Source organism: Pogoniulus pusillus, chromosome 23 (assembly GCF_015220805.1).
Source record: "Pogoniulus pusillus isolate bPogPus1 chromosome 23, bPogPus1.pri, whole genome shotgun sequence".
NCBI lineage: Eukaryota > Metazoa > Chordata > Aves > Piciformes > Lybiidae > Pogoniulus > Pogoniulus pusillus.
The window spans coordinates 18,504,036-18,531,148 of record NC_087286.1 but is presented as its reverse complement, the minus strand read 5'-3'; the positions used below and the strand labels follow the sequence as shown (position 1 = coordinate 18,531,148).

Sequence of the window (27,113 nt, the reverse complement as noted above, 5' to 3'; positions counted from 1 at the left end):
CCTGATGTACTGAAAAGTCCTTCCCCAGCTTTTTTGTAGGCTCCCTTCAGATACTGAAAGGCCATAATAAGGTCACCTGGGAGCCTCCTCTTCTGCAGACTGTACAGCCCCAGCTCCCTCAGTCTACCCTCATAGGAGTGCTGCTTCAGCCCTCTGAGCATCCTCATGGTGCTTCTCTGAACACACTTCTGCACGTCCACATCCTTCTTGTAATGGGGGCTCCAGAACTGGATGCAGTACACCAAGTGAGGTCTCAGCAGAGTGTAGTAGAAAGGGAGAATCACCTCCCTCGACTTGCTGGCTACACTTCTCCTGATGCAGCCCAGGCTCTGGTTGGCTTTCTGGGCTGCAAGTGCACACTGCTGGCTCATGTTGAGCTTCTCATCCAGCATCACCCCCAGGTTCCTCTCAGGGCTGCTCTCCAGCCACTCACTGCCCAGCCTGCATTTGTGCTTAGCATTGACCCAACCCAGCTGCAGGACCTTGCACTTGGTCTTGTTAAACCTCCTGAGGTTGGCTTGTGCGCGCCTGTCCAGGTTCCTCTGGCTGGCATCCCTTCCCTCCAGCCTGTCTGCTGCACCACACAGCTTGGTCACAGAACGACAGAATGAGGTAGACACTTAGCAGTTCTTTAATTTGCTTTTTTTAAGTTAAGCTTTTTTTTCTTTGACTTTTCATGTGTGTGTTTCTTCTTTTTCCAAAGTGAGGCCAAAAGTTTTAGGGGTTGTTTTTGTTTTAGTTTTAAAGTGATTAGTGCAGCAAATTTCTTAAACATTTGCAGAGAGAAGATTTTTTCAGGGCCTTTCTTGCATTGTGGGTTTGTTGATACTTTTTTTTGGGGGGTTTATTTTGGTTTTACATAATTGTTACTATACAATCCATGAAACTGATTTATATTCCTTAGCTATTTCATGCTGCCAAAACAGGCTGTACGCTAACATTTCCTACCAAATTTATACTTCTGTATTTAAGCAGATTTTCAGGGAAAGGAAATGTGAAAGTTGAATATATTCAGCCTTTCTGGAATTGAGCCATGAAATATAGCAGTTGCTGAAATGGACTGCCTGATTCACGGATATGGAATAAAAATGGCTAAAACTTAGACAAAGGTTATTATTAGAAGCTCTTAAGGTTTGTCCTTTTCTTCGCTTCATTATGGCTGAATATTGCTAGAATGAAAAAATGAATTACATTATGGTAGGTGCAGCGTCCATAATATTTGTTCATTTCTGCTAAAACTATTACATAATTTCCAGGGATGATTGTAAAATTAACAAGTTTTCACTCGGAAGCCCTGTGAGACCTAAAGGCGCTGTGCCAAATTACTTCTCTTTTCAAATGTGAGGCTGAAAACTGAAGGTCACTAAGGAAGTTTTTCATTTCAGAAAGCAAGACATCTAAGCTATCATTCAGGTATTTAAACATTAAAATACAAATCCTTATTCTAAATTAGCTGGATATAATAAGCCCTTCCTCAGGTTATAATGTATAATTTCCACTCAAATGTCAAAATAATGTGACTTTAGAAGAAGTAAAATTCCCATGGATCAAATTCAGGTGGATTTAAAAAGAAAATTCCACTTGGCTAAAACAGAACTGAATTTTGCAATAAAACTTACCTTAAAGCTGGCATTAGCTGCCATTGCTTCAAATTTGACTCCAATGTTGTAATTAGCATCAACACGCAGCTTGTTTGGAGTAGGTGAAGCTGTCAAGTCTTCTAAATGATACCATCTGTGTACTTAAATTCAGAACCTTTTAAGTAAAATGGATGATATTTCAGCAAAGACACACAGAGATTGCTTATGTTTCAGTTACACTTCTGCATACCCCTGTTTTAGTTCCAGAGCTCCCTGTACCTGCAAAACTATCTTTTCTCTCATGTGAAGAGTTCTGCTCTTCTTCCTGCTGCTTTAGCCTTACACAGTTCATTGTCACTGGCTCTTGGTGACTGCAGGTGAATTGAGAACCTGAAGAAGAGGCTAGCAGTGTGGGTGCATTAGAGGCTGTACTTCATGGAAGGCAGGTGTGCTAGTTTGAAGCTAGCTAGAATGTTTTGGTGAGAAGGATTAGATCCCAGGCTGTGAAAGGGAAACAGGATGATGTCCACTCATAGGCTCGTTGAGATGTATAAGAACAGGAATCCAAACATAGATAAGGCACTTCTGCTGGGGAGCTCTGGGCTGCATTTCTCTCTCTAGCCTCTCTGCTGTCCCTCTGATTAATCCACTTTGCTTCCTAACCCCCTGGCCTAACCTCCATTCTTCCTTGGGACTGGGGTAAGGTTGAGATGGGTGGGAGAAGGTGGAAAGGCAATTGGGAGCCCCTCCTGGGGACTCAGGTTTCTGGGAGGGCTGTTGTGTTTCTGTATTACCTTTTACCTTGTCTATTTCTGTATATAAATGTATATACTGTAAATATCTGCTTGTTTATTGAGCTAAGCTGTAAATATAAGCTTCATTCAAATTTCCAGAGCCAGCTGAGTCGAGCCTGGGTGATTTCCAAAGTGTGGGGGGTCAGGGAACATCCAAACCATCACAGCAGGAAGGAGCCTACAGGACTTTAGCAGCTAGTAAGCAGGGACACAGAGGCAGTACTTGTGAGTGTGTAGGGTTTCATGTGTTCTTTTTTTGGTCGATTTTCATGTCTTTGAATGGTTTGGTCTTAAACCATTCTCAAATCTTTGTAAGTGTGCACTGGTGATGTTTTTTAAAAAAGCAACTTTATTCCTTAATGAAATGTGTGCTTCCTTTCCTTTGCCATCTGGCAGATTTCAATGTATCCATATGGCCTGTAATAAATGTTTTTTTCAGGCAGCAGCTCGTCTACCCTCCCTGCTCCCCTTTCCCAGCCTCCTATGTCTTGTATGCATGGTCACAGGGAGGCTATTGACCTCTGAGAGGAGATGTGGACCTGAGCATCTGTTCTATCTTATTTATTCTTACAGTAATTAGGAGACCCAGGAAAGTAGCTTTTGGGATAACTCACTGAATATAGTTCTTCAGTATCCAAAAATGACAGATTAGTCAAATGCTGTTTGGTTTCTAGAACACATAATATTGATTCATACGATGTTTGTTATCTATATTGCTTCTTGCAGGGAGAAAAAATGGGCTGAGGGAGACTTCAATCCCAGGAAGCCTTTTATTTCTCATTTCTTCAAAAAAACCATGCCTTAGACATGTCTGTAGAAGCCTTTTACATCTCATTTCTTCAGAACCATGCCTTAGACATGTCTGTAGAAGCCTTTTACATCTCATTTCTTCAGAACCATGCCTTAGACATGTCTGTAGAAGCCTTTTATTTCTCATTTCTTCAGAACCATGCCTTAGACATGTCTGTAGAAGCCTTTTATTTCTCATTTCTTCAGAACCATGCCTTAGACATGTCTGTAGAAGCCTTTTATTTCTCATTTCTTCAGAACCATGCCTTAGACATGTCTGTAGAAGCCTTTTATTTCTCATTTCTTCAGAACCATGCCTTAGACATGTCTGTAGAAGCCTTTTACATCTCATTTCTTCAGAACCATGCCTTAGACATGTCTGTAGAAGCCTTTTACATCTCATTTCTTCAGAACCATGCCTTAGACATGTCTGTAGAAGCCTTTTACATCTCATTTCTTCAGAACCATGCCTTAGACATGTCTGTAGTAATAATATGGTTAAAGTCAGTCCTATCTATAACTGCCATGTGAAGATACACATCTATTTTCACAGTTGTATAAGCCATTTGTGTCTCGATGGATTAGTGTATGTGTATGAAAGCTACCCTGGTGGGCACTGTGCCATTGATGCTGCTGTTTCTGTATCTGTTACGCAGAACCTATCAGTAAAGTCGCTGTATAATTTCAAATCAGGAATTGCTTCTGGCATAAATTCATTTCCACAGAAATGGCTACTTTTGCTCATGTTGAAAGAGGCACAGAAGTGGCTGACACTTAGTTGGTGTGCTTTTTCTTTAATAGAAGTCACAAAATTCCACAGTTGTTTTTATTAATGTGCATTTAATGCAGTGAAATATGGAAATCTTGGGGTTAAATGATGTGCTTTGTTGCAGAGTTCATGAAAATGGTGCACTTTAGACCTAAGGATTTATATGCTTGTGTTTCAGCTTTTGGGGTTTTCACCTTCATCTTGGGGGGAAAAAAAACCCAACCAAAATCAAATTGTTAATGTTTGAGGAATTTATAACAGAAAAGTTGTTAGGGAAGCATTGTGGTTTGTGAAGGCAGAACTTTGGAAAACACAATTTATTTGAACTTCCTTTTGCAGGCTTCTTTATAGTTTAGCCTTTAATGCCAGATTCCTGAGGCATCTTTGGTATTTGATATCTTCGATGACTACACGAATGATTACAGGGTATGTATGATACCATCTCTGAACCAGTCTTGGTTAAAATAAGGAGAGAGGGGATGAGGCTGTTAGTGGTATGACAATGTTTGTGGAAGGTGATTAAAGCCAGAACTCGAATGGTTATTCATAAACCCCAGCAAACTCTTAGCAGTAGGACAGTAAGCGAATAAAATCTGTATTTAAAATGAGCTGAATGTTTTGTAGTTTTTAGAGTGCTTCCTAGCATAAATAAACATCAAATCTTCAAATGCTTCATCCCAAGTAGAAGCATAGAATCAACTAGGTTGGAAGAGACCTCCAAGATCATCCAGCCCCACCTAGCACCCAGCCCTAGCCAGTCAACCAGACTATGGCACTAAGTGCCTCATCCAGGCTTTTCTTGATCACCTCCAGGGACAGTGACTCCACCACCTCCCTGGGCAGCCCATTCCAATGCCAATCGCTCTTTCTGTGAAGAGCTTCCTCCTAACATCCAGCCTGTACTTCCCTCAGCATAACTTGAGAATGCATCCCCTTGGCTCTTGGACTTTGACTAATTCAGCAATTGATGGTGGCAGAGGCACCGAGGCATTGGACCTACAGATTTGTTCAGTGCTGAAGTGCAGATTAGTTATTCTCTTTGCTTCATGCCTCTATTGTAAACCAAAAGGTATCTGCAGTCTGTAATAGTTAATGCTAAAGTTTATATCCTCAAGACACTCAGATGCTGTAGTGATAAGAGCTTACAAAGAGTAACTTCTTTTGCAAGGATAGGAAGTAGTTATGTCACTGAGAGTCTCATTTTGCTGTAGTGGTAAGGGCTTACAAAGAGTAACTTTTCTTTTGCAAGGATGGGAAGTAGTTATGTCACTGAGAGTCTCATTTTGCTGTAGTGATAAGGGCTTACAAAGAGTAACTTTTCTTTTGCAAGGATGGGAAATAGTTATGTCACTGAAAGTCTCATTTTACTGTAGGAACTATTGCTAAGTACTCAAAAGCTGAAGTTAATACTTCTGAGAGTACTAACTGTTGGTAATTTTCCTTTTTGTATTTTCAGGTCTATGGTGCCACTTCTTCAAGTGATTTCAAGAGGCTCTCCAATGTCTTTAGAAGACTCTAGTCGAATTATCCCTCTCTTCTACCTTTTTAGTTCTTTGTTTAGTCATTCACTAATTTCTATTCATGATAATGAATTCTTTGGTGATCCAATAGAAGGTGAGTTTCAAGCATATTAAATAGGAGTGGTTTTGTGTAAGGCTATGGAGTTCCCTGGGCACTGATTTGCTAACATATGTGGTGAAGGCTCTTCTGGCCTGACTTGCTGATAGTCCCCTGGGCACTCAGCTTTCAGCAGGCTCTTTCATGGTGATTGCATTTAGAAAAATAGACTGAAAAATGATGGCCTGCACTTTGGGACCCCTATCTTCACAAGGTCTGATGTGGCAGTTCTTAATCATGATAATTTCTAATCAACTGGTGAAGAGAGTGAAGTTCTTCTGGGCCGAACATGCAATCTGATGTAAAAATGCAGCACAAATCACGGAAGAGAGTATTGTAATTAAAATCATTGTGACTGCAAACAGCTACAAAGCCTGATTGCCTTTAGAAATGTTTCCTCACTCTCCTTTTTTGGGTGGCACCTTTAGATTTTGTGTGTTGAACGTTAAAAGTTCCATTTAAACGATTGTTCTTTTTTCAGGAACACCATGATTTAGGAAAAAAAGTCATTGAAGGAAACCTGTTTTATGTAGTTGTAGGTCAAAGACAATCATCAATGATGCCTTTCACGCTAGAAGAGCTTGTAATACTATCACGCTGCCTTCGAGATGCCTGCTTAGGAATCATAAAGTTGGCTTACCCAGAAACAAAACCAGAGATTCGGGAAGAATATATTGCAGCCTTTCGAAGTGTGGGAGTAACAAAAAACACAGAGATGCAGCAGTGTATACAGACTGAACAAAAAAGGTGGATTCAGTTGTTCAAGGTAAAGTGTGTCAATTTCAGCACTTACTGAAACAGAGATTTCAGGCTTCTGTTGAAGAGATGTGATTAGGTTTGTGGGATTTTTTCCTTGTTCATTACGCTTGTAACCATTGTTACAAGGAATATAGGTTTGGGAAGGTTGCTTTTGGGTATATTTGCTAAAATCTGTCCAGTTCTGGGCCCCTCAATTCAAGAAAGATGTTGAGGTGCTGGAACACGTCCAGAGAAGGGCAACAAAGCTGGTGAGGGGCCTGGAGCACAAAACCTATGAGGAGAGGTTGAGGGAGCTGGGCCTGTTTAGCCTGGAGAAGAGGAGGCTCAGGGGTGATCTTATTGCTGTCTACAACTACCTGAAGGGGCATTGTAGCCAGGTGGGGTTAGTCTCTCCTCCCGGGCAACCAGCAGTAGAACAAGGGGACACAGTCTCAAGTTGTGCCAGGGTAGGTATAGGCTGGATGTTAGGAAGAAGTTCTTCACAGAGAGAGTGATTGCCATTGGAATGGGCTGCCCAGGGAGGTGGTGGAGGCACCGTCCCTGGGGGTCTTCAAGAAAAGCCTGGCTGAGGCACTTAGTGCCATGGTCTAGTTCACTGGCTAGGGCTGGGTGCTAGGTTGGACTGGATGATCTTGGAGGTCTCTTCCAACCTGGTTGATTCTATGATTCTATGATCTCTCTAGTTAAATTCTGATAATTAACAGATTTTTGTCCTTGTTAATTACACTTGTAACCATTGTTACGAGGAATATAGCTTTGGGAAGGTTGCTTTTGGGTATATTTGCTAAAATCTCCCTAGTTAAATTCTGATAATTAACAGATTTTTTTTCTTCTTAGTTTAATTTTCTTGCTTATCATGTTTATGAAAGAAGTTACAGTACAGAATCTAGGCTTTAAGTTGAGCTCCCATTTAGTGAAGCCCTTCAGCATGTCATTTTAACTTTATGTAGGTGTGAAATTGTAACTGTCTTACACCTTTACTCAAGTGTCCCTTCGTTAGAGGCCTCACTAAGTTGTTACCATGGTGTATTGGTTTTGTTGCTGTTGCAGGTTGCACTGCCTGCTATCTCTGCTTGCTGTGGGCCACGCTAAACAAGCCCATAGACCAGTATGGTGTTGGGCCAGCTGCGAGGGTCTCCAGATGATTCAATGTGAATTGTGCAGAAGCCAATTTTATTACATAGAGCCTGAGTATATATACACTCAGCCAATAGAGCACACACCTACACATCAGCATAATTAGCCAGGGACAACCCACCACATCTGCATACATACATGCCTTGTTCTCGTTAGCGAAGGTCCATTATCTACCCCTTCTGAGATAAGTGCCCAGCTGCATGTGAGAACCAAGGTCTGTTATTACAAGGATCTGCCTGTTGTCACTTCTCTTCACGCCGTTCCCACAGCTCTCCTGCACCTGCACCCCACAACTCTTCTGCATTCCCACAGTGTTCTGCTAAAATGTGTTGATGCTCCTGCTTTTGGAATTGCTGGAGTACTTACTAATGGGATGGTGAATCTGGTTTAGCTGATGTAAATATGATGTGTGCTCCTTAGAGATATCTACTAATGTATTTCTGTCCATTTTATCCACGGTGTCCTACCTAAGGCATGAGTTAAAAGAAGCTGAAAACGTTGGCAGCAAAAAAAAACCCTACTGTAACTGTTGTCCGAAAAAAGAGGAGTGCTTGACTTGTCATGACAATTCTGCAGCAAACACATCTAGTCAGCTAAAATTGCTCATTAAAGAAGTAGGAGCAGAAGAAATGCATTTTGCAAATTGAATGCTAGATTTACAGTCTGTTTAATACTGGCGACCTCTCACACACTAATGTTCAGTTCGAGTCATCAGCTGTCCCTTCAGGTCTTTTTATCACTGCTTTTGTCAAGCTATCTATTTAATTGAAAGAAGTTAATTGAATGAAAATGATCAACTAAGCTTGTATTAATATTGCTAATGGAACTTTCTTCTTGGCCATGTTTGGAGAAAGATGTCATGCTAGACTTTAGGAAAGGCCCATTAAGGCTTGCACTTAACCTGATGGGCTAATTAAGGAATGCTTATTCATTCTACAAGTCGAAGATAGCCTCTATCCAGCCTATTCTGCCTGATTTTACAACACATTTCACTTATGAGCATAAGCATTAATAGCAGTGAGAGTAACTGATAATGTTTTGATTGCGTTGAATACAGTCCTAATGCACCACTGAATCTCTAATTTGCACGGATTGATCTGATACCTGTTTGCACAATTTAATTGCTCGTCTTTAGATTGCCAAATAAGCTTTAGATATAAAGGTCACAAGTGAAAACCTCAGTATTTAAAGGTCACAAGTGAAAACCTCAATATTTCTAGTTTTCCAAGAAGGACAGCATGATAGGTGTGTTTTTATCCATTCAGTTTGTATCACTCCATCTTCTTTGTTTTCTCTTCATGTTTAATCCTTCTGTAAGTTGCTTACACTTCAGGTGGATTGGATTTGATCACTTTTTGTGGTTGTTCAGAAAGGTCTAAAATCCTGAGTTAGTCTGTTGCACTTCAGCAATCAGAAATCAAACTCATATGCAACTGTCTAAACTTGGTGTGCTCTTAACTACATTCAGGAGCCAGGATTGTCTTCCATTAACTGAATTACAAGTGTAAATCTTGGAGACTCTGATTCAACCCAAAAAAAGTAGCTAATACCAAAACTTACCTTGTTTATTTCTTCAGCAATCTTTTTAAAAGATAAAAACTCAACACATCTGAAGTTCATCTCATCAGGAATGCTGTTGTACGCAGCATTAAGTCCTTCCTAAGGGCAGCTTCACAACAGTCTTTTGCCAGTAAGCAGGCAGCAATATCTTCTTCCAAATCATTACAACAAAGCTCGAGTAGTTAATCACAAATTTAAGTAGAAAGTACCATTATTTCTTTTACACTGTCAAATACAGGAGACATTAAGCTTTGCAAGCTGCTTGCAGAGAGAAAGGCACAATCCTTCCTTACCACCTATGCTTTTAATTAATAGTTTTTCTATCTCTCACACCTCTTTTGCATATTTTCCCTGCTCAGATTGCCTGAGTTGAGATCTCTAGCGTTTTCAGTACCCATTCATTATGTAGATGGAACTCTAAATCTCATCTAATTTGATTCAGCTTCCTTTAAGGATTCTTTGACTACTTGTAAAATACTTTATTAGCATGGCCTTCACATGGGTAATTTTTTTTTCCTAACCTTTAAAACATTTTTTTTCCCTCTGATGTATAGTGGTAATGGAACTACAGATTCTCAGTGACTTCTCTAACCTGCACTGAATTTTATAAGGGCAAGGTGATGAAAATTCCTGTGTAATCAGACAGTTCCCTTAATAGCATTCTTTGTTCTGTCTTTATTCAAGACCTTACTTTACAAAGTAGATCTTAAAAGGTCTTTTGTGTGGTATCTAGACACAGAATTCCTTAGAAGGCCCATTAAACTCTTTGTTACTCTTGACACCTGCCCATTAGCAAGATTACTTCAGAAAAGCTTTGTGGGTTTTTTTTTCCTCCTAATTTTACAAGTGCTGTAGCTCTAAGTTGCAAAACAGATGGCTGTTCATTGTAGCAGTGATAAAGGCTGGTCATTGAATACGCTATTGATTCCACCTCGTTCTGTTTTATGTAGTGTTGGGCTAAGTTGGTTCTAGTTTGGAGAGAAGGATTCCTGGATTGGAAGAAATGTCCCAAGGAAAACATAAAAATTGCAAACACCCTACTGACCATGATAAGTGTTCTTCTCAGCCTCCCAGTTTTATTGGAAGGATGTGACTAATTGGTTTTCTATTCAGTCATTTTCTGACTGTGGTCGTAATAATGATACCATCACCTTTCAAGTGAACACAAGTAACAATTTCATACATTACTGGAAGATACTTCTGGAAAGTTTTTGCTTGTGGATTGGAAAGCTTCATTCACAGTGCTAGATGTATACTGAGCATCTCTGTTTCTGACACCTAGGTCATCACAAACTTAGTGAAGATGCTGAAATCTAGAGACACAAGGAGAAATTTCTGCCCACCTAATCACTGGCTCTCAGAGCAAGAAAACATTAAAGCAGATAAGGTAGGAGCAATGTCCTTTTTCCACAGAGCCTTACAGGTGTCAGCATTTCAGTGGTGACGTGTTTGATTCCTGACAGTTTCAGTGATGTTGCCCAGATTTAGTGTGGTTTAAATTATTGCTGCTGTTCTCTAACATAGGAGTCTTGTATCTGTTATGAGGTACCTGTTAAATCACGGCTCTGATCCGTTAAGTAGAACTTGCTCTGCAGTGCTATGTTGTAAGGCACATCTGGCTTTATAGCAGAGGAGAGTTGAAAATCTGGTAGTGTTTTCTTAGAATTAGATGTTCTAGCTATTTTAAGTACTAATTATAATGAAATGCTAAAGGAAGTAATTGCTCTGTAGTTGGGGAAAACCCCCTCAAAGTTGTCTTCCAAAAGAAAATAAAACCCAGTAGCATTTTCTCTACTAACCTCATCTAGAAATGACTTTTTTTTTCCCTAAGAGCTTTTGAAAAAAAAAAAGGACATTGAGCTTAAAAATCATGCATGAGTGTGCTAAAAAAAAGAGCTGAAATACTGATATGTATGTGCAAGTACATCCTTTGAATAATGGGAAACTTGGATCTTGAGTACGTAGTTACAGGCTTTATCCTGTGCTGTCAGATGTCTTAGCAGTTGGACATTTGTCATGGAACAGTTAGCACTGAACTCTTCTGTTTATTTTCAATGATTCCATGTTTGCTTGTCTTACATCCAAGTTTCCTATTATGGTGGGTTTTTGTCATAATTATGAAATTATGCCTACACACCTTAGAATAAAGAGCAGTAGTTGTAAAGTGTCATTCTAACCTCAATAGGAAGTGAAAAATTTGGCTTCTCAAAATTCAAACTAAACTTCTTTAGTATTTGGAATACCAGAATTTAATAGTGAATGGCTGAAAGCAGCCCTGAGGAAAAGGACCTGGGGGTCTGAGTTGATGAAAAGCTCAACATGAGCTGGCAGTGTGCACGTGCAGCCCAGACAGCTAACTGTGTCCTGGGCCCCATCAAGAGAATTGTGGCCAACAGGGCAAGGGAGGTGATTCTGCCTCTTGGCTCTGCTCTCATCTGACAGCTGGAGTCCTGTGTGCAGGTCTGGAGCCCCCAACACAAGGAGTACATGGAATTGTTTGAGCCAGTCCAGAGGAGGCCATCAAGATGCTGAGAGGGCTGCAGCAGCTCTGCTATGGGGACAGGCTACAAGAGTTGGGGCTCTGCAGCCTGGAGAAGAGAAGGCTTTGGGGAGACCTTGGAGTGGCCTTCCAGTATCTGAAGGGGACTACAGGAAGGCTGGGGAGGGACTATTGACAACGTCTTGTAATGACAGGATGAGGAGGAATGGGTTTAAATTGGCAGAGAGGAGATTCAAAGCAGATGTTAGGAAAGGGTTGTTTGCAGTGAGGGTGGTGAGACACTGGCACTGGTCACTCAGGGAGGTCGTGGAGCACAGAAGCACCCAATGTGATCAAAGATCAAAGATCACATTGGGTGCTTCTGTGCTCCACGACCTCCCTGGAGGTGTTCAAGGCCAGGTTGGATGAGTCCTTGAGTGACCTGTTCTAGTAGGAGGTGTCCCTGCTTATGGCAGGGGGTTGGAACTGGCTGAGCTTTGAGCTCCCTTCCAACCTAAACCATTCTATGATTTTTAAACGACAGATGGACTATTACATTGTGAATTTTGCAGCTCAGCTTTAAATAACAGGCATAAGGAGGAGTTCAGACATTTATTTTCTGTGTAACAGTGAACTGTAATAGGAAATCAGATAATCATAGGTTGAACTATAAACTACTCTTAATTTATTAGGTTACTCAACTGTATGTGCCATCCGCTAGACACGTCTGGAGAGTCAGAAGAATGGGAAGGATAGGACCATTGCAGTCTACTTTGGATGGTAAGATGCTGACTAGACAACCTTTACTATATGAAGTCAAAATAACAGCTTACTCCATCTAAAAAATACTGTTTATTTTGCATGAAGAAGTCTAACCAATAGCCAAAAGCAAGATAATCTTTCATGATGTTATTTCAGACACTTAAACCCCCTGTGTATGTCTTTGAGATGTTTAGTGTGTAACAGCTGTCTCCCCAGCTCCTGCTGGCATTGATCAGGGGAAATGGTGAGGTGGGCAAGTAATGTGTGTTAGAAATATAGATATTGATGTCTTAAAGGCAGTTGCATAAGAAACAAATGTTTTTAAATTGGAGATGTAAAGGTTTGAGGTTTTGCTTTTACTGTTTACTATAAAGAGACTTCTTTACTATATGTTAAACAAGCTTTGGGTATCATCATGACTGCTTACAAATACTGCCTCTAATTAGATAAGGCAGAAACTTAACTCCTTGAGTTTTTCACAATATCTGCACCATGTGCAACTTTTAGAGAAAGATGAGAGAATTGGGACCAACTTAGCACTCAGAGTAAATTTACACTGCTTTAGTTGTGGCACTGTGCTTTTCTTTCAGCTTCACATACTTTGGTATCACTAGGCTAGAATTTTACCTTGCTATGCTCAGGTAAAAAAATAATTACATCACTAGTACTTGTGAAGATTTAATAATGAATGAAAAATGAGGCCTTTAGGCAGGAATGTGATACATCTACCAGAGTCCCCACTCTTTCAAGGTGATGTAATCTGCTTGAGTACCTTAGCCAGATGTAGTAGATCATTTAGAGAAGACCATAGCCTTTGAATGCTGCCGTAGAGTTAGACACAATTAAGGGCTTTGTCCAAGGTTGAAACTTAAGGAATTCTTACAGTGATGTTTTTTATTTGAATAAGTTTACTTTGGTCACCTTGTTCATATAGTTGTGAGATAATAACTACTTGATCTAGTGGTCAGAATTTTGAATTGAGTATTTTTTCAGTTGAAGTTCTCTCTTTGGAAATAGCCTATTCAAGGTGATTGATGAAACAGATGCTTTTAAGATGCCATATTGGCAGAAATTGCCAGGCTTCAACAGGCCTGGATCCTGAGTGCCTTATGGACTGTTTGTCTGTAATGCCTGCATCTTCCATGGAGCTATATGACTCTTGACAGCCATACTGTTGTGTTCTTCACAGAGAGAGTCATTTGCCATTGGAATGGGCCACCCAGGGAGGTGGTGGAGTCCCCATCTCTGGAGGTGTTGAAGCAAAGCCTGGATCATAGTGCCATGGCCTGGTTGATTGGCTAGGGCTGGGTGCTAGGTTGGACTGGATAATCTTGGAGGTCTCTTCCAGCCTGGTTGATTCTATGATTCTATTACCTCCAAGATCATCCAGTCCAACCTAGCACCCAGCCCTGTCCAGTCAACCAGACCATGGCACTAAGTGCCTCAGCCAGGCTTTTCTTGAACACCTCCAGGGACAGTGACTCCACCACCTCCCTGGGCAGGTCTTTTCTAACCTGGTTGATTCTATGATGTTCTCCACTGTCAGGCCTGTTCCATGCTTATTACCTTTGGAGTCTCTCCCTGTGTTATGAGTCTGCTAGGTTCTTTCCACTCATACCTGCAGTATCTTGAGTTTTTTCCCTTTTTTCACTTCCCATAGTAGGGCCAATTCCTTCTGTTTCATTAATTGCCTTGGTCTGGGGCAGCTGATGGATAAAGGAATGCACATGCTGTGGTTGGTGCCAAGCAGCAGCAGGCCCTTGTTTGCTGGCTGGCTGTCAAGCAAGCTGACATGCTGACCAGAGCAGATAGCTGAGCTCTCCTTGCTGCTTCTCTGGTTATGTCACTAAAGGAATTTTTCTTCTTTGCCCAGTTGAGCATCTTCACAAAATAGTATTTTTTGTTCTCTTATTCTCTGTCAAAATTTGGTTTGAGATATTTAGTTCGAAAGGTATGTTGGAGGCTAGATGTTGAGTAAAGATGACACAGTGTGTTTATATAAACTTTATTTTCATGTGAAATCAGACTAAAAAAACCCATGCAATCAACACATGTGAGAACAAGCAGGTAACAGTGTGCACAGGACTTGTTTAGTCTCTCTTGACTCCATATGGGTTAAAGCCAATTAGCATGAAAGTACTGCTGAATCACATATGGTCGTGTTTATTTGTGCTTTTTCATTTACTTAAATGGCAGACTCCTGAGTTCTAAATGCCCTCTGTATTGATGACTCCATTACATATTTCTCTTTAAAGAAAGAAGCTGTGATGGAGAAATGCAGATAAAATTGACTAATTGACTGGAATAATTGACCCGTCGAAGTCGTGTAGTAGTTTACCTTTGCTGTACATGCACTTTTTATTCAAAATGCTTTTAACTGTTAGCTTAATAGGCTGCATACATTGACCTAATTAAAAATGTTTACTAAGTAAACCAAAGGTAATCACAGTTAAGCATTTTATCAGAAATTCCATGGGCTTGCAGCATTGAAACCTGCCTCAAATGAATCTGCATCAAGTATGCGATGTTTTGGGCTATGTAGCGTTAAATTGGTGCTTAAAGTATCCCTACTTCAAGTGCTTTGAGGAGTAGAAAAAGAACAAACCTACAAAACCAGAAAGCAAACAGTGGTGTCCACTTGCAGAACAAGATGCTGGTCACCATTAGTAGGAGCCAAAGGGAAAACCTGAAACTATGATTAGGACTTTCCAACACGGGCAGTAATGTGAAGCATTTATGCCAGGCTTGTAATGTGGTCTAGAGTCTGGAGTATTATTTTCAGTGAGATGGTTATTAAAGATGAAAATGGAACAAGTAAGGAGCTGTGGGGTTTGTTTCCTTTGGACCTTTAATTGCATTGTCTAGTCAGGTGTCATTAAAACTCTGGATTCAATTAGTTTACAGTCAGATATGTTCTCAGCAACTGAGTTTCCTACTGTGAAGCTAGCTGAGGATCATCACTTTTGTGCATCACCCAAAGTTGAGTTACTTCCTAAAAACATGCTCTGTGGATCTAAGAAGGTTCAAAAGAGTTGCATGATAACTTGGGAGTCACATGCTGTTGCTATAGCTTCTTGAACTGTTTTCTGATCCTTTTTTCTTAAGCACATTGTACAATTTCTTTATGTTCTTTTCACTGTCCTTGCAGTGCCTAGGATTTAACACAGTCGCTGTCACCTTGCTGTTGAGAGAGGATGCTCATTGAAAGAAATGTTATCTTTCTGATGGTTTAATTAGATTTGGTTTCATTTCTGGTTTTTATGCCTAAAATGATTTGATTCAGAATAGATTTGATTCAAAGTCTAGGCTGGATGAGGCTCTGGCCAGCCTAATCTAGGGTAGAGTGTCCCTGCACGTAACAGGGGATTGGAACTAGGTGATCCTTGCAGTCCCTTCTAACCCTGACTGATTCTGATTCTATAGATGTTGCAGTTGGAAGCACAACATTTCTGAGCTGTTTGGATCATCAGGATAAGAATATTGTATTTTCCTGTGATGAAAATTCTGATTACTTGCAACTTCTAAATTGTCTTCTGTCATCAAGAAAAGACTGGATGAGGCACTTAGTGCCATGGGTTTAGTTGACTGGATAGGGCTGGGGGATAGGTTGGACTGGGTGATCTTGGAGGTCTCTTCCAACCTGGTTGATTCCATGATTCTATTATTTCTTAATTAAAAAATGAAAAATGTCAATAATAACTAAATAACTTTTAACCTATTTTAACCTATTTAACCTATTTTTGTATACATTTTCAGTTTGTTTTCTCTACTTGTATTTCAGTTAGAAACTAGTGCTTAAAGAAAGATAAAGCTTTTGTGTGACTGTTTAGTAAGTAAATTATTGAACTGTATGTATTGTCATGGAGAGTAAATTTAGAGTTACTCATACAAAGTAAATGTCTTTTGTAAAAATGGCATTTCCAACATTTTGAAAGTCATCCTTTCTCTTTGAAGTGGGTTTGGAACCAGCACCTCTTTCTGTGTCTGAAGAAAGACAACTTGCAATTCTGACAGAGCTACCTTTTGTGGTTCCTTTTGAAGAAAGAGTAAAGGTAACTAATTTCTAATGTGCAGTTGTATTTTGCAGCTTGTTTTCTTCTACTCTTGCAGCAACTGAATACTTGATTGCTTATTTACTACTCATATTGCCCTTTACAATAATGGTATTAAAATTAGACATGTACTCTTAAGATAAGAGGGCAGTTTTATGTTTAGAACACACTGCAATCCTGATCGGTCTAGATGACTGGATAGGGCTGGGTGATGGGGTGGACTGGATGAGCTTGTAGGTCTCTTCCAACCTGCTTGATTCTATGCTCCTAGTCTATGATTCTATGATCTACATGATTGCGCCCTCTTGTGGTAAGCACCTGTAATAAACACATCACAAAGTCGAGACTGTGTGTCTGTAATAAACACATCACAAAGTCAAGACTGTGTGTCTGTAATAAACACATTACAAAGTCAAGACTCTGGAGACTTAGGTGCAGTGGGTGGATTTGCTCAGAGTGAGATGAAGGCTGTCCATTTTGGGTTAATAATGCCCAGAGATTAAATTTCTGCATTCATAGCTGAAGCAGATGATCATTAATAGAGTATGTACTTTAAAGCTTGCAAGGTTTTTGGACTATTGGATTTGCTTTTGAATATTTTCTAGGTTTTTAATATATTCTGTTGCCAAAGTCATTTGCATCATACATATTTTTTCCAAGCTGTTATTCTCTCCTTTTTGTTTTTTTCTGAACTGCTTTTCTTGTCAACAGTACCAATTGCTTAAAATCTGCTCCCTGGATTGCCTTGGAAACACTAGGTTGCAGGACATGATGAAAGGAATGAGGAATAGTTCCATAGGGAAAGTAAATCAGTATTTAGTAAAAGAGATAGTGACAGCTCTGATAGAAAAGGAGTGGGGTTTTTTTTTCAGGCTTCCACGAAACAGTTGTTTCCACAAAACATCCTTTTTTAAAGCATCCCTGGAGACTCTCTGCTTGTCTTTTTAGTTAAGAAGGCAGTCTGTGATATTTTGGGGAGATCTCTTGGAAAATGTACTAGACTGAATATTGAATATGGGAAAGATGCAAGAGTAGATGTAGGAAACAGATGCTCCCTGGATTGAGGATATGTTGAACACTCTGTGTAAGGCTGCCCCCTCCCATGCTATCTCTTGGATAGGAATGCAGCCAGCTGCAGTCGTTCTTCAGGTGAACTGTATCAGGTTTCTGTTGAGAAGGGACAATGTGAAGTTCAGTTTGTACTTCAGCTGTCATTCTTATTTCAGATGTTTTGGTTTGTTGTTTAATGTGACAGTGCTATCCACTGTTTTGCTTTGAATTATTGGCTTATAGTGCTTGAGAGAATTGATACTTAATTTCTTGGTAGTGGGAATGTTCCTAAGCATTACAAAATAACACACAATTAATGTTATTGAGGATAGCTCCTGAGTGTGTAGAATACTCACATGAGTTTTCCCCTTTGGTTTTGAATACTTCAAATTCCATAACTGAGAGTTAGGGAGAGAAAACTAGGATCACTAACACAGAGTCTGTAGGTGTGCCTCTTCTGTAGAAAGAACTGAAGATGGTATCTTAGCACTGAAAATGTTTTGGTGTGTCTCTTCTCCTTCCCTTCCCTTGGATATGGGTGTATTAGATTTCTTAGCTTAGTAAAGGAGAGGACAAATCACTTAAAAGTTGAGTGCCCAGAAGCAACTTAATGAACAGCAACAGTAATGAATAACCATCTCTTATCAAATACTTCAGGCTGCACAATGACATAGTTTATCTTTCCCCTCATTTTAACAGATCTTTCAGAGGCTGATCTATGCTGATAAACAAGAGGTTCAAGGAGATGGACCATTTTTGGATGGAATTAATGTCACTATCAGAAGAAATTATATTTATGAAGATGCTTATGATAAACTTTCTCCTGAAAATGGTAGGTTTGCAGTAAAGTTACTATCTTGTTTATAACCATTCTTACCATGTAGCTGGAGATTTCCTTACTTGGGTATCACACAGTATCACAGGGTGTCTGGGGTTGGAAAGGACCCAAAGAGATCATCAAGTCCAACCCTGCTGCCAGAGCAGGACCATAGAATCTAGCTGTGGTCACTCAGGAACACATCCAGACAGGCCTTGAAAAGTGTTGTGAGGTGTGAAAGTTCTTACAAACGTCCTCATTTTTCACATACAGTAATTCTCATGCACATTCTGTCTGGTTATTGCAGTCTCATTCTCTTTAACACATCCTTCCTTAGTTCAAACTTCCTTTTATGGAGCTTTTCTTACCATTTACTGGTCCAAATAACTGTACTTTGTATATTCCTTTACGTATGTGGCTCATGAGATGTTATCTGCTTTGGTAATCTGTGTCAATAAACATATGAGGACTGCAGAGGATTTGCTAGGTACAGTATGGCTGTTAGAGACTGAAGAACGTGGCAGGTGAGAAGCTGTAACATCACTGCAGATGGAAAGTTAGGGAAGCCAGTCTGATGAGATGTAGTGGTGACATGTAGCAGCAAGGGAGATTTTTACTGGATGTATATGTAAAATGCATTTGACAGTGAGCCTTGTTAAGCACTGAAATGGGCTGACCAGAGGGGCTGTGAAGTCACCAACGTTGAAGAACTTAGACCAAGGCACTGAGGATCCTGACTTAGCTTGAAATCTGGCCTTGCATTTGCCGTGGGGATTTTGGACTATATAAAATCTCTTCCAGCCTGATGTTTTCTGTGTTTTGTGAAGCCTTCTGTTCTGCAAAAAGAGCTCTTGTATCAATACAGACTTTATCTCCATTGAATTTGTCTGTGTATGGCTGCAGCTAATGTTTTCAGCCTTCCCTTAGGAAAAAATATTCATAAAGCAGTGACAAGAGAGAACCCAACAAGCTTGTAGCAAGGCATTTGGAAGTAGAGTAGTCTCTAGATGAAGATTTCTGTCTTGTTTATGGGTACAGAGAGACTGTGGTGATAGTTTGCTGTTGAAGTCTGAAAATCTGTGCATTGCACCCCACATATGTGCACCCATATATGTACACACATACATAGAGAGTAGTGCCTAGTACTGTATTAGTGCAGCACAGTGCCTTTTAGAATTGGTAAGGACTAAATTCTTCCCCTGTACTCAGCATTGCTCAGGCCACACCTTGAGTCCTGTGTCCAGTTCTGGGCCCCTCAATTCAAGAGAGATGCTAAGGTGCTGGAAGGTGTCCAGAGAAGGGCAGCAAGGCTGGTGAGGGGCCTGGAGCACAGCCCTGTGAGGAGAGGCTGAGGGAGCTGGGAGTGTGCAGCCTGCAGAAGAGGAGGCTCAGGGCAGAGCTCATTGCTGTCTACAGATACCTGAAGGGAGGCTGTAGCCAGGTGGGGGTTGGTCTCTTCTGACAGGCAACCAGCAACAGAACAAGGAGAAACAGTCTCAAGTTGTACCAGGGGAAGTATAGTCTGGATGTTAGGAGAAAGTTGTTGGCATTGGAATGGGCTGCCCAGGGAGGTGGTGGAGTCACCGTCCCTGGAGGTGGATGAGGCACTTGGTGCCATGGTGTAGTTGATTGTCTAGGGCTGGGTGCTAGGTTGGAGTGGATGATCTTGGAGGTCTCTTCCAACCTGGTTGATTCTATGATTCTGTGATTCTTTTTAAGAAGAGATGAGACAGTGGAATTGTTTTTCAGTGTGGTTTCCAGAGTAAGTCACATGAGCTCCATGCAGGAAAGCAGAAAAGAAAGAACTCCTGAAAACTGCAGGAAATGCAGTTTCAAGACTGTAACAGACTGAACTGATTAAAATCCATCTAGGAGACTGAACAAGTGATAGATGATGAGGTCCTAGAATTGATCAGAAGAGAGTGAAGAACACTGATTTTGAAGAGGCATCTGTTTTGTCTACTGGCCCTGAAATGAGAGCTACTTTCTGCAGTACCTAAACTGAAGTCATGAAGAAAACAAACTTGGAACAGCAGAAATGTACTAAGTTGGTTCTAACGGATCTGTGTTATTTAAGTACTTAACTAATATGCAAGCATGTATTTAATATTTCCTTCTGTGACTGCAATTCCCAAAATATTCTGTAATAGCCTCCAGTGCACTCCAGTAACAGTTAGATTCTAGCTATGAGTTACATATCTGAATTCCAAGTTCTTCACAGAGAGAGTGGTTTCCCATTGGAATGGGCTGCCCAGGGAGGTGGTGGAGGCACCATCCCTGGAGGTCTTCAAGAAAAGATTGGAAGAGGCACTTAGTGCCATAGTCTAGTTGACTGGATAGGGCTGGGTGCTAGGTTGGACTGGATGAGTTTGGAGGTCTCTTCCAACCTGGTTGATTCTATGATTCATCTCATGTTTTGATACGTGGGATTTATTTCAGAGCTTGAATTTGGGAGAAACAGCTGGCAGTAGATTTTTGCTCCATGCTCACTCCTTCAATTTTTTTAACATAAAGTGATTGTAGATATGTTTGTGTGTGTGTAGTTCCATGTGTTTCTAGCCAAACAAAACTCAAGCAGGTAGCTGCAGTTGAGTTTTTTCTGTCCTTTCTCTGCAGAACCTGACCTAAAAAAGCGCATTCGTGTTCACTTACTCAATGCACATGGTCTTGATGAAGCTGGGATTGATGGTGGTGGAATTTTCAGAGAATTTCTGAATGAGCTACTTAAATCAGGATTTAACCCTAACCAGGGATTTTTTAAGACCACCAACGAGGGACTTCTTTACCCTAACCCTGCTGCCCAGATGCTTGTTGGAGATTCCTACGCCCGACATTACTACTTCCTTGGAAGAATGCTTGGAAAGGTAAAACCAATGTTGCATAATACAACATTACAGCAGTACTCAAACTAGTCAGTATTTTGGTTTTAGATAAGAAAAAGTTACTTTTCTAGAGTTGAATTACAACTTTCTGATGTTAGATCCGACCATGATTTCTGCACATCCCTCCACTTTCTGATTCGTGTTAGTAAGCTACAGCCTTGAGAAGCACAGAGAATTTGAGATACTCTGATTGCCATTTAAGCAAAGTGTGCACGTTTGCTTCTCTGTTTATCCTCTTGCTTAAAGTTAGGTTGATCAAAGCCAATAGAACTGTTCTACTTATGGGTGATTTGTAAGCTAGAGCTTCCTGGAATTAAACTGCAGTTATGTAAATGGAATATATGAAATTAATATTTCCAGAAACAGTTTTTAGGTGCTTGAGGTCTTTAGTTCTTGCTAGCATTTACAGTGTGCCACGATCATTTACTATGTTTGCCATGATCATTTACTGGAGAAGAGGAGGCTCAGGGGTGACCCCATTGCTCTCTACAGCTACCTGAAGGGAGGTTGTAGCCAGGTGAGGTTGGTCTCTTCTGCCAGGCAACCAGCAACAGAACAAGGGGACACAGTCTCAAGTTGTGCCAGGGGAGGTCTAGGCTGGATGTTAGGAGGAAGTTGTTGTCAGAGAGAGTGACTGGCATTGGAATGGGCTGCCCAGGGAGGTGGTGGAGTCACCATCCCTGGAGGTGTTCAAGCAAAGCCTGGCTGAGGCACTTAGTGCCATGGTCTAGATGATTGCACAGAGCTGGGTGCTAGGTTGGACTGGATGATCTTAGAGATCTCTTCCAACCTGGTTGATTCTATATTTAAGAGCCATGTACAAATGAACTTTCACTTAGTTTTTCCTACATTTTGCATCTTTCTTGAGTTGTAATGCTTGGTATTCTGATGTTGTGAATGTTCAAAGACTAACACACATGCATTGAGCTAGATGAAAAATTAAGTGAGAGGGGAAGGGGAGAGAAAGTAAGGGGGAAACTATTACAAATATTCATTAAATTCATTTTTCTTTTAGGATGAGGTTTACTACTGAGCCTATTTACATCAAAGCCCTTGAAATAATTTTTTGTAAAGCTAATTAGTTTGGAATACAAATTCCATTTTGGGAAAAAAAAAATATTGATTGCTACTCAGCTCTCTAAATCGGAAGGTATTTAAGATGTAAAAGTCTCATTTAACTGCCTGAATTATTTTGGAGGCTAAAATCCTGCTGACTTGCAGTGAAATTTAACATATAGTTGGATGTCCTTCTTGTGTAGCTGGAAGTGGTTCAAGAAGATGCTATTGGCAAACTTGAGTTGTTGAAGCAGAGTGCTGTTCTTTAGAGCTGCCAGTCAACTGATTGAGATTAAACTGCCACTTTGTAAGCAAATTCTCTGCTAATGCATCCTAGATGCTGCAATATTCAAATTTGTAAAATAATGACAATTTTGAATCAGCTATTTCAATATAATAATTTTTGAAGGATGTTTATGCTTTAATGAGATATAATTGGGTACCAACACAGCACTTGTGGGGTTGGTCTCTTCTCCCAGGCAATCAGCAATAGAACAAGGGGACACAGTCTCAAGTTGTGCTGGGGGAAGTATAGGCTGGATGTTAGGAGGAAGTTGTTGTCAGAGAGAGTGATTGGCATTGGAATGGGCTGCCCAGGGAGGTGGTGGAGTCACCATCCCTGGAGGTGTTCAAGAAAAGACTGGATGAGGCACTTGGTGCCATGGTCTGGTTGACTGGCTATAGCTGGGTGCTAGGTTGGACTGGATGATCTTGGAGGTCTCTTCCAACCTGGTTGATTCTATGATTCTTTGACTTTGTAATGATGACCTATGCTCTCTGTCCAAGGTTTCACCTTTGTACATCTATAGGTTTTTGGAGTGGGGAAGTGAACACTGCTGTGGTCTCACCAGGAAGTTACTTCACTCCAGAAACATTTGGTATTTATCTAGGAGTGGGACAGGACTCAGTTACCAGAAGGAGGTTCTAAACATAATTAAAAACTGTGGTTTTGAATCTTATTTCAGAAGAAATAAGATTCACACCTTGCTTTCTGTGACTGGATTTCCAATATTAGCCTAAAGACAAATGTGTTTCATCTCCTGCAGAGTGCTACAAGTGTACTTTTGGGTTTGTCTTTTTCAAATCAGAGAATCTATTATTTAACATTTTTAAAGCATAAATTGTTTTTGTATTTGCAGTGTGTTTACATAAGGTAAGAACTGACAGTGTTACTTAATAATTACCCCTGCCCAGGTGCAAGACACCTTTTTGGAAGTGTATTTAGAGACTTGATGAATTAAACAGAGAGATAAGGCACGACCATACTATGCAAAATCTACCAGGATCATGGTCTGGGTTAAGTTATTGAATACTCACTCACCCGTTTGCAAAATGAGTCCATTTTCTGCTTTGCACAAGGTTATTTGAGAGCAATAGTGGATTATTAAAAGCCCCTTTGCAAACAAAATAGATACAGTGCAAAGGAAGCAATCAGGCATCCACAGCAATTTCTTCTTTGTGGAAAGCAGTGTGTAAAGAGTGCTGCCACCAAAAACTCGCACGTAAGAAGTTTCAGTGTTATCAGAAAACAAATACATTAAAATACAATAATTGATATAAATTCCTTGTCTCTTGGAAACCATTTCATGCTAACACCCAAATGCATTTAACTTCCAGTACCATAGATTTATACCTAATTTAGTTTTTCTTCTCATCAGGAAGTTTCTTAACAGCTTGATGTCTTCTCTTACTGAACTGCTTGACAGAATGCATGTTTGCCTCCTTTCTAGCACCCCAGTAAGTACTTGCATTAACACAGGTCCAGAAAGTTAAAATAAACAACAGGTTTAACTCTTTAAAGCATCAGATGTCACAGATTGGGTATTGCTGGTAATAAATGCACTGACTGCAAGTGAGCTGGAGCTAACACATCTCAGGCGGCATCCAACAAAGTGGGAGATGCAAATCTTTGTGGTAGCTCCAATGGAGCAGACATAGAAAGGCAGAAAAAGAGAAACCATGTATCAAATGCACACTTCTTTCCAAGAAGTTGTTCTGCCTTGGGTGGAGGAAGAGGAGCACAACTCATCAGCTGTCTTTGCTAGATCCATGGTCTTTTATAGAAGCCATGGGTAATAGAATCAACCAGGTTGGAAGAGACCTCCAAACTCACCCAGTCCAACCTAGCACCCAGCCCTATCCAGTCAACTAGACCACTAAGTGCCTCATCCAGTCCCTTCTTGAACAGCTTCAGGGACAGTGACTCCACCACCTCCCTGGGCAGCCCATTCCAATGGCAAATCACTTCCTCCTAACATCCAGCCTATACTTCCCCTGGCACAATTCCTACTCATGATAACTCTGTATTCATAGAGTTAAATGACATCAGGAGTTTTATTGATAGAACTGCCTGAAAAATAACAAATCCTGCCCAAGTGGTACAATTATACAGTGTTAGATGCAGACTGGGCTGCAGAATAAAGACTAAATCCTCTTCCTTCTGGCAGAAATTGTGTTTTCAGTCACAGGTAAAGGACTACTTGTAGCAGGACCAAGTTGCTGTTACTGGAATGATGCTGCTGAGGGACACTCGCTGGCCCCTCAGCCTTGTGTGCTGAGGAGGTACTTGTTGTGTAGGTGATCCAAGGTACTGATCAGTAATAAGGCCAGTTTCTCACTTCTAGCAACTCCTAGTGATCTGCAAATCTGGCAGTTGTGCTAAGGAGAAAGCAGAGTTGATTCAAAAGGAATTTTTAATCATTTCAATATCATAAGCCACTGTAACAGAGGCTCCCCAGACCGCAATAAACTGCAGTGCTAGGATGCAGAAGTGGCAGTAACCTGAAGTAAACAGCACTCGCAGTACTACCTCCTGAGATCTGCAGGGCTACCTTATGGAAGTCATTTCATGATTAATGAATGTAGATGTAGACTAATCTGAACGTGCTCTGTGACAGGGTTCTTCAGCTTGACAATCCCTTTGTGTGCTGGTTTGTTTAACATGAACCAATTATCTTCTGATTACAAATAGCTACGTTACTACTAACCTTGTAAATATACGTCTGGCGCTAAAAGACTACTGAAATGTGGTATTTTACCTCCAAATCGTTAGGAAGGAAAAGTGTGTATTGATGGATTGTGATATTTATTGGGTCATAATGTATTTAAATTTTCTTTAATGCATATGTTAGTGATTGTTTGCTGTGATAAAGTGCATGGAGGTCTCTGCAAGGAGTTTTGCGTGGAAAGAATTACCTCATGTCAGTGGGCACTCCTCAATTAAAAGTTCCATTAGCAGATGATTCTTGCTTCTGGTTTGTGTACTGATTGCATTTTATTGCCTCTAAATCAGGTTCCTAGACAGGGAATAAATAAACAGTTAGAGTGTGTGGTAATGGTGTTCTTCACAGCTGGGAACACCTATGTCCATTTCAATCAATTAGGTTTGGAATATTTACTGAAATCCTTTATTCTGTTTCAGCTGTCTTAAAACTGAGTCATTCCACTGCTATTAAAATAGGAATTTGTCTTAGAAGCATATCCAGAAGTTGGTGATATAGCAGTAAATGTTTCATTTTTTTTTCAGAAGAGCTTGAATGAAGAGGAGATGTCTTCCTTTTACATTCAGTTCTTACTAAATTATGTTTAAAGTTGAGACAAGAAAAATCTATTAAGCTTTTACTGGAACTTCAGTAGTGAATGCTAACTGTCAGTTATTCAGTGCATCCACAGTTATCTGAACATGAGCCAGCAGTGTGCCCAGGTGGCCAAGAGAGCCAGTGGCATCCTGGCCTGCATCAGGAATGGTGTGGTCAGCAGGAGCAGGGAGGTCATTCTGCCCCTGTACTCTGCACTGGTTAGACCACACCTTGAGTCCTGTGTTCAGTTCTGGGCCCCCCAGTTTAGGAGGGACATTGAGATGCTTGAGCGTGTCCAGAGAAGGGCGACGAGGCTGGGGAGAGGCCTTGAGCACAGCCCTACAAGGAGAGGCTGAGGGAGCTGGGATTGGTTAGCCTGGAGAAGAGGAGGCTCAGGGGTGATCTTATTGCTGTCTACAACTACCTGAGGGGTGGTTGTGGCCAGGAGGAGGTTGCTCTCTTCTCTCAGGTGGCCAGCACCAGAACAAGAGGACACAGCCTCAAGCTACACCAGGGAAAATTTAGGCTGGAGGTGAGGAGAAAGTTCTTCACTGAGAGAGTCATTGGGCACTGGAATGGGCTGCCCGGGGAGGTGGTGGAGTCGCCGTCCCTGGAGCTGTTCAAGGCAGGATTGGACGTGGCACTTGGTGCCATGGTCTGGCCTTGAGCTCTGTGGTAAAGGGTTGGATTTGATGATCTGTGAGGTCTCTTCCAACCCTGATGATACTGTGATACTGTGATCTCTAGTCCTTCCTTTTCCCATCACTCAGACTCCTCTAGATGACATTTGTTCTGTAGATGGCACAAGAGATAACTCTTCCTACTAAAACAGAAGGCAAATACCAAGCTGATGAAATGGTGGTTTCCTACAAGTACCAACATTCCTGAAGCACTCTCTTTTGGTAATAAAAATCCTTGTAGTAAAATATGCTCTCAATCCTTAGCATAAAAATACTGGCATGACTTTCCATTTTTAAATTCAAACTTCCACTCAAGGTCATTATATTTGATCTGCTCCAGTGGACTCTTTGGAAATGGATCCTCACATTTTTATGGTAATGTGTTTGTGAGTCAGTCATGAACTTGTTTTGTGCCTACCATACACCAGCCATCCGTGTCAGGCATTGCCAGGGACCGCAGCATATTGAATAGGCAGCCACTTAGCATCCCAGTCTTGCTGGCCCTGGTCTCTGATGTCTGTGAAGCTGTACTTAGTGACCTTCAAATGCCCAGGGAATGGGAAATGAGAGGTAATACCAGTTTGCAAAAGGCATTATTTTTCTCTTGAGGAAAAAGAGAAGTTAAATCTGAGAATACTGACCCTGCCACAACTGGTGTTAATAAAGCTTTCTCAGGAGCCTACTCACAGGCATAAAGGTGTAGAATGTTGGCTCTTTAATTTTCTGAAGGATGGAGAAGCCATGCAGTATTT

The 27,113-nt window shown here is 40.8% G+C and overlaps 1 protein-coding gene across 1 annotated transcript in view; it reads left to right on the top strand.

Annotated features, from left to right (window-relative positions):
* Positions 1–27,113, top strand: part of UBE3C (ubiquitin protein ligase E3C) — a 72,742-nt gene that overhangs the window by 21,095 nt on the left and 24,534 nt on the right. Inside the window, exons 11-18 of the mRNA XM_064162810.1 lie at positions 4,272–4,358; positions 5,389–5,546; positions 6,083–6,315; positions 10,288–10,392; positions 12,177–12,264; positions 16,201–16,298; positions 18,048–18,180; positions 20,782–21,029. Of these exons, the coding sequence (XP_064018880.1) occupies positions 4,272–4,358; positions 5,389–5,546; positions 6,083–6,315; positions 10,288–10,392; positions 12,177–12,264; positions 16,201–16,298; positions 18,048–18,180; positions 20,782–21,029 (1,150 nt within the window). The remainder of the gene's footprint in view (positions 1–4,271; positions 4,359–5,388; positions 5,547–6,082; positions 6,316–10,287; positions 10,393–12,176; positions 12,265–16,200; positions 16,299–18,047; positions 18,181–20,781; positions 21,030–27,113) is intronic.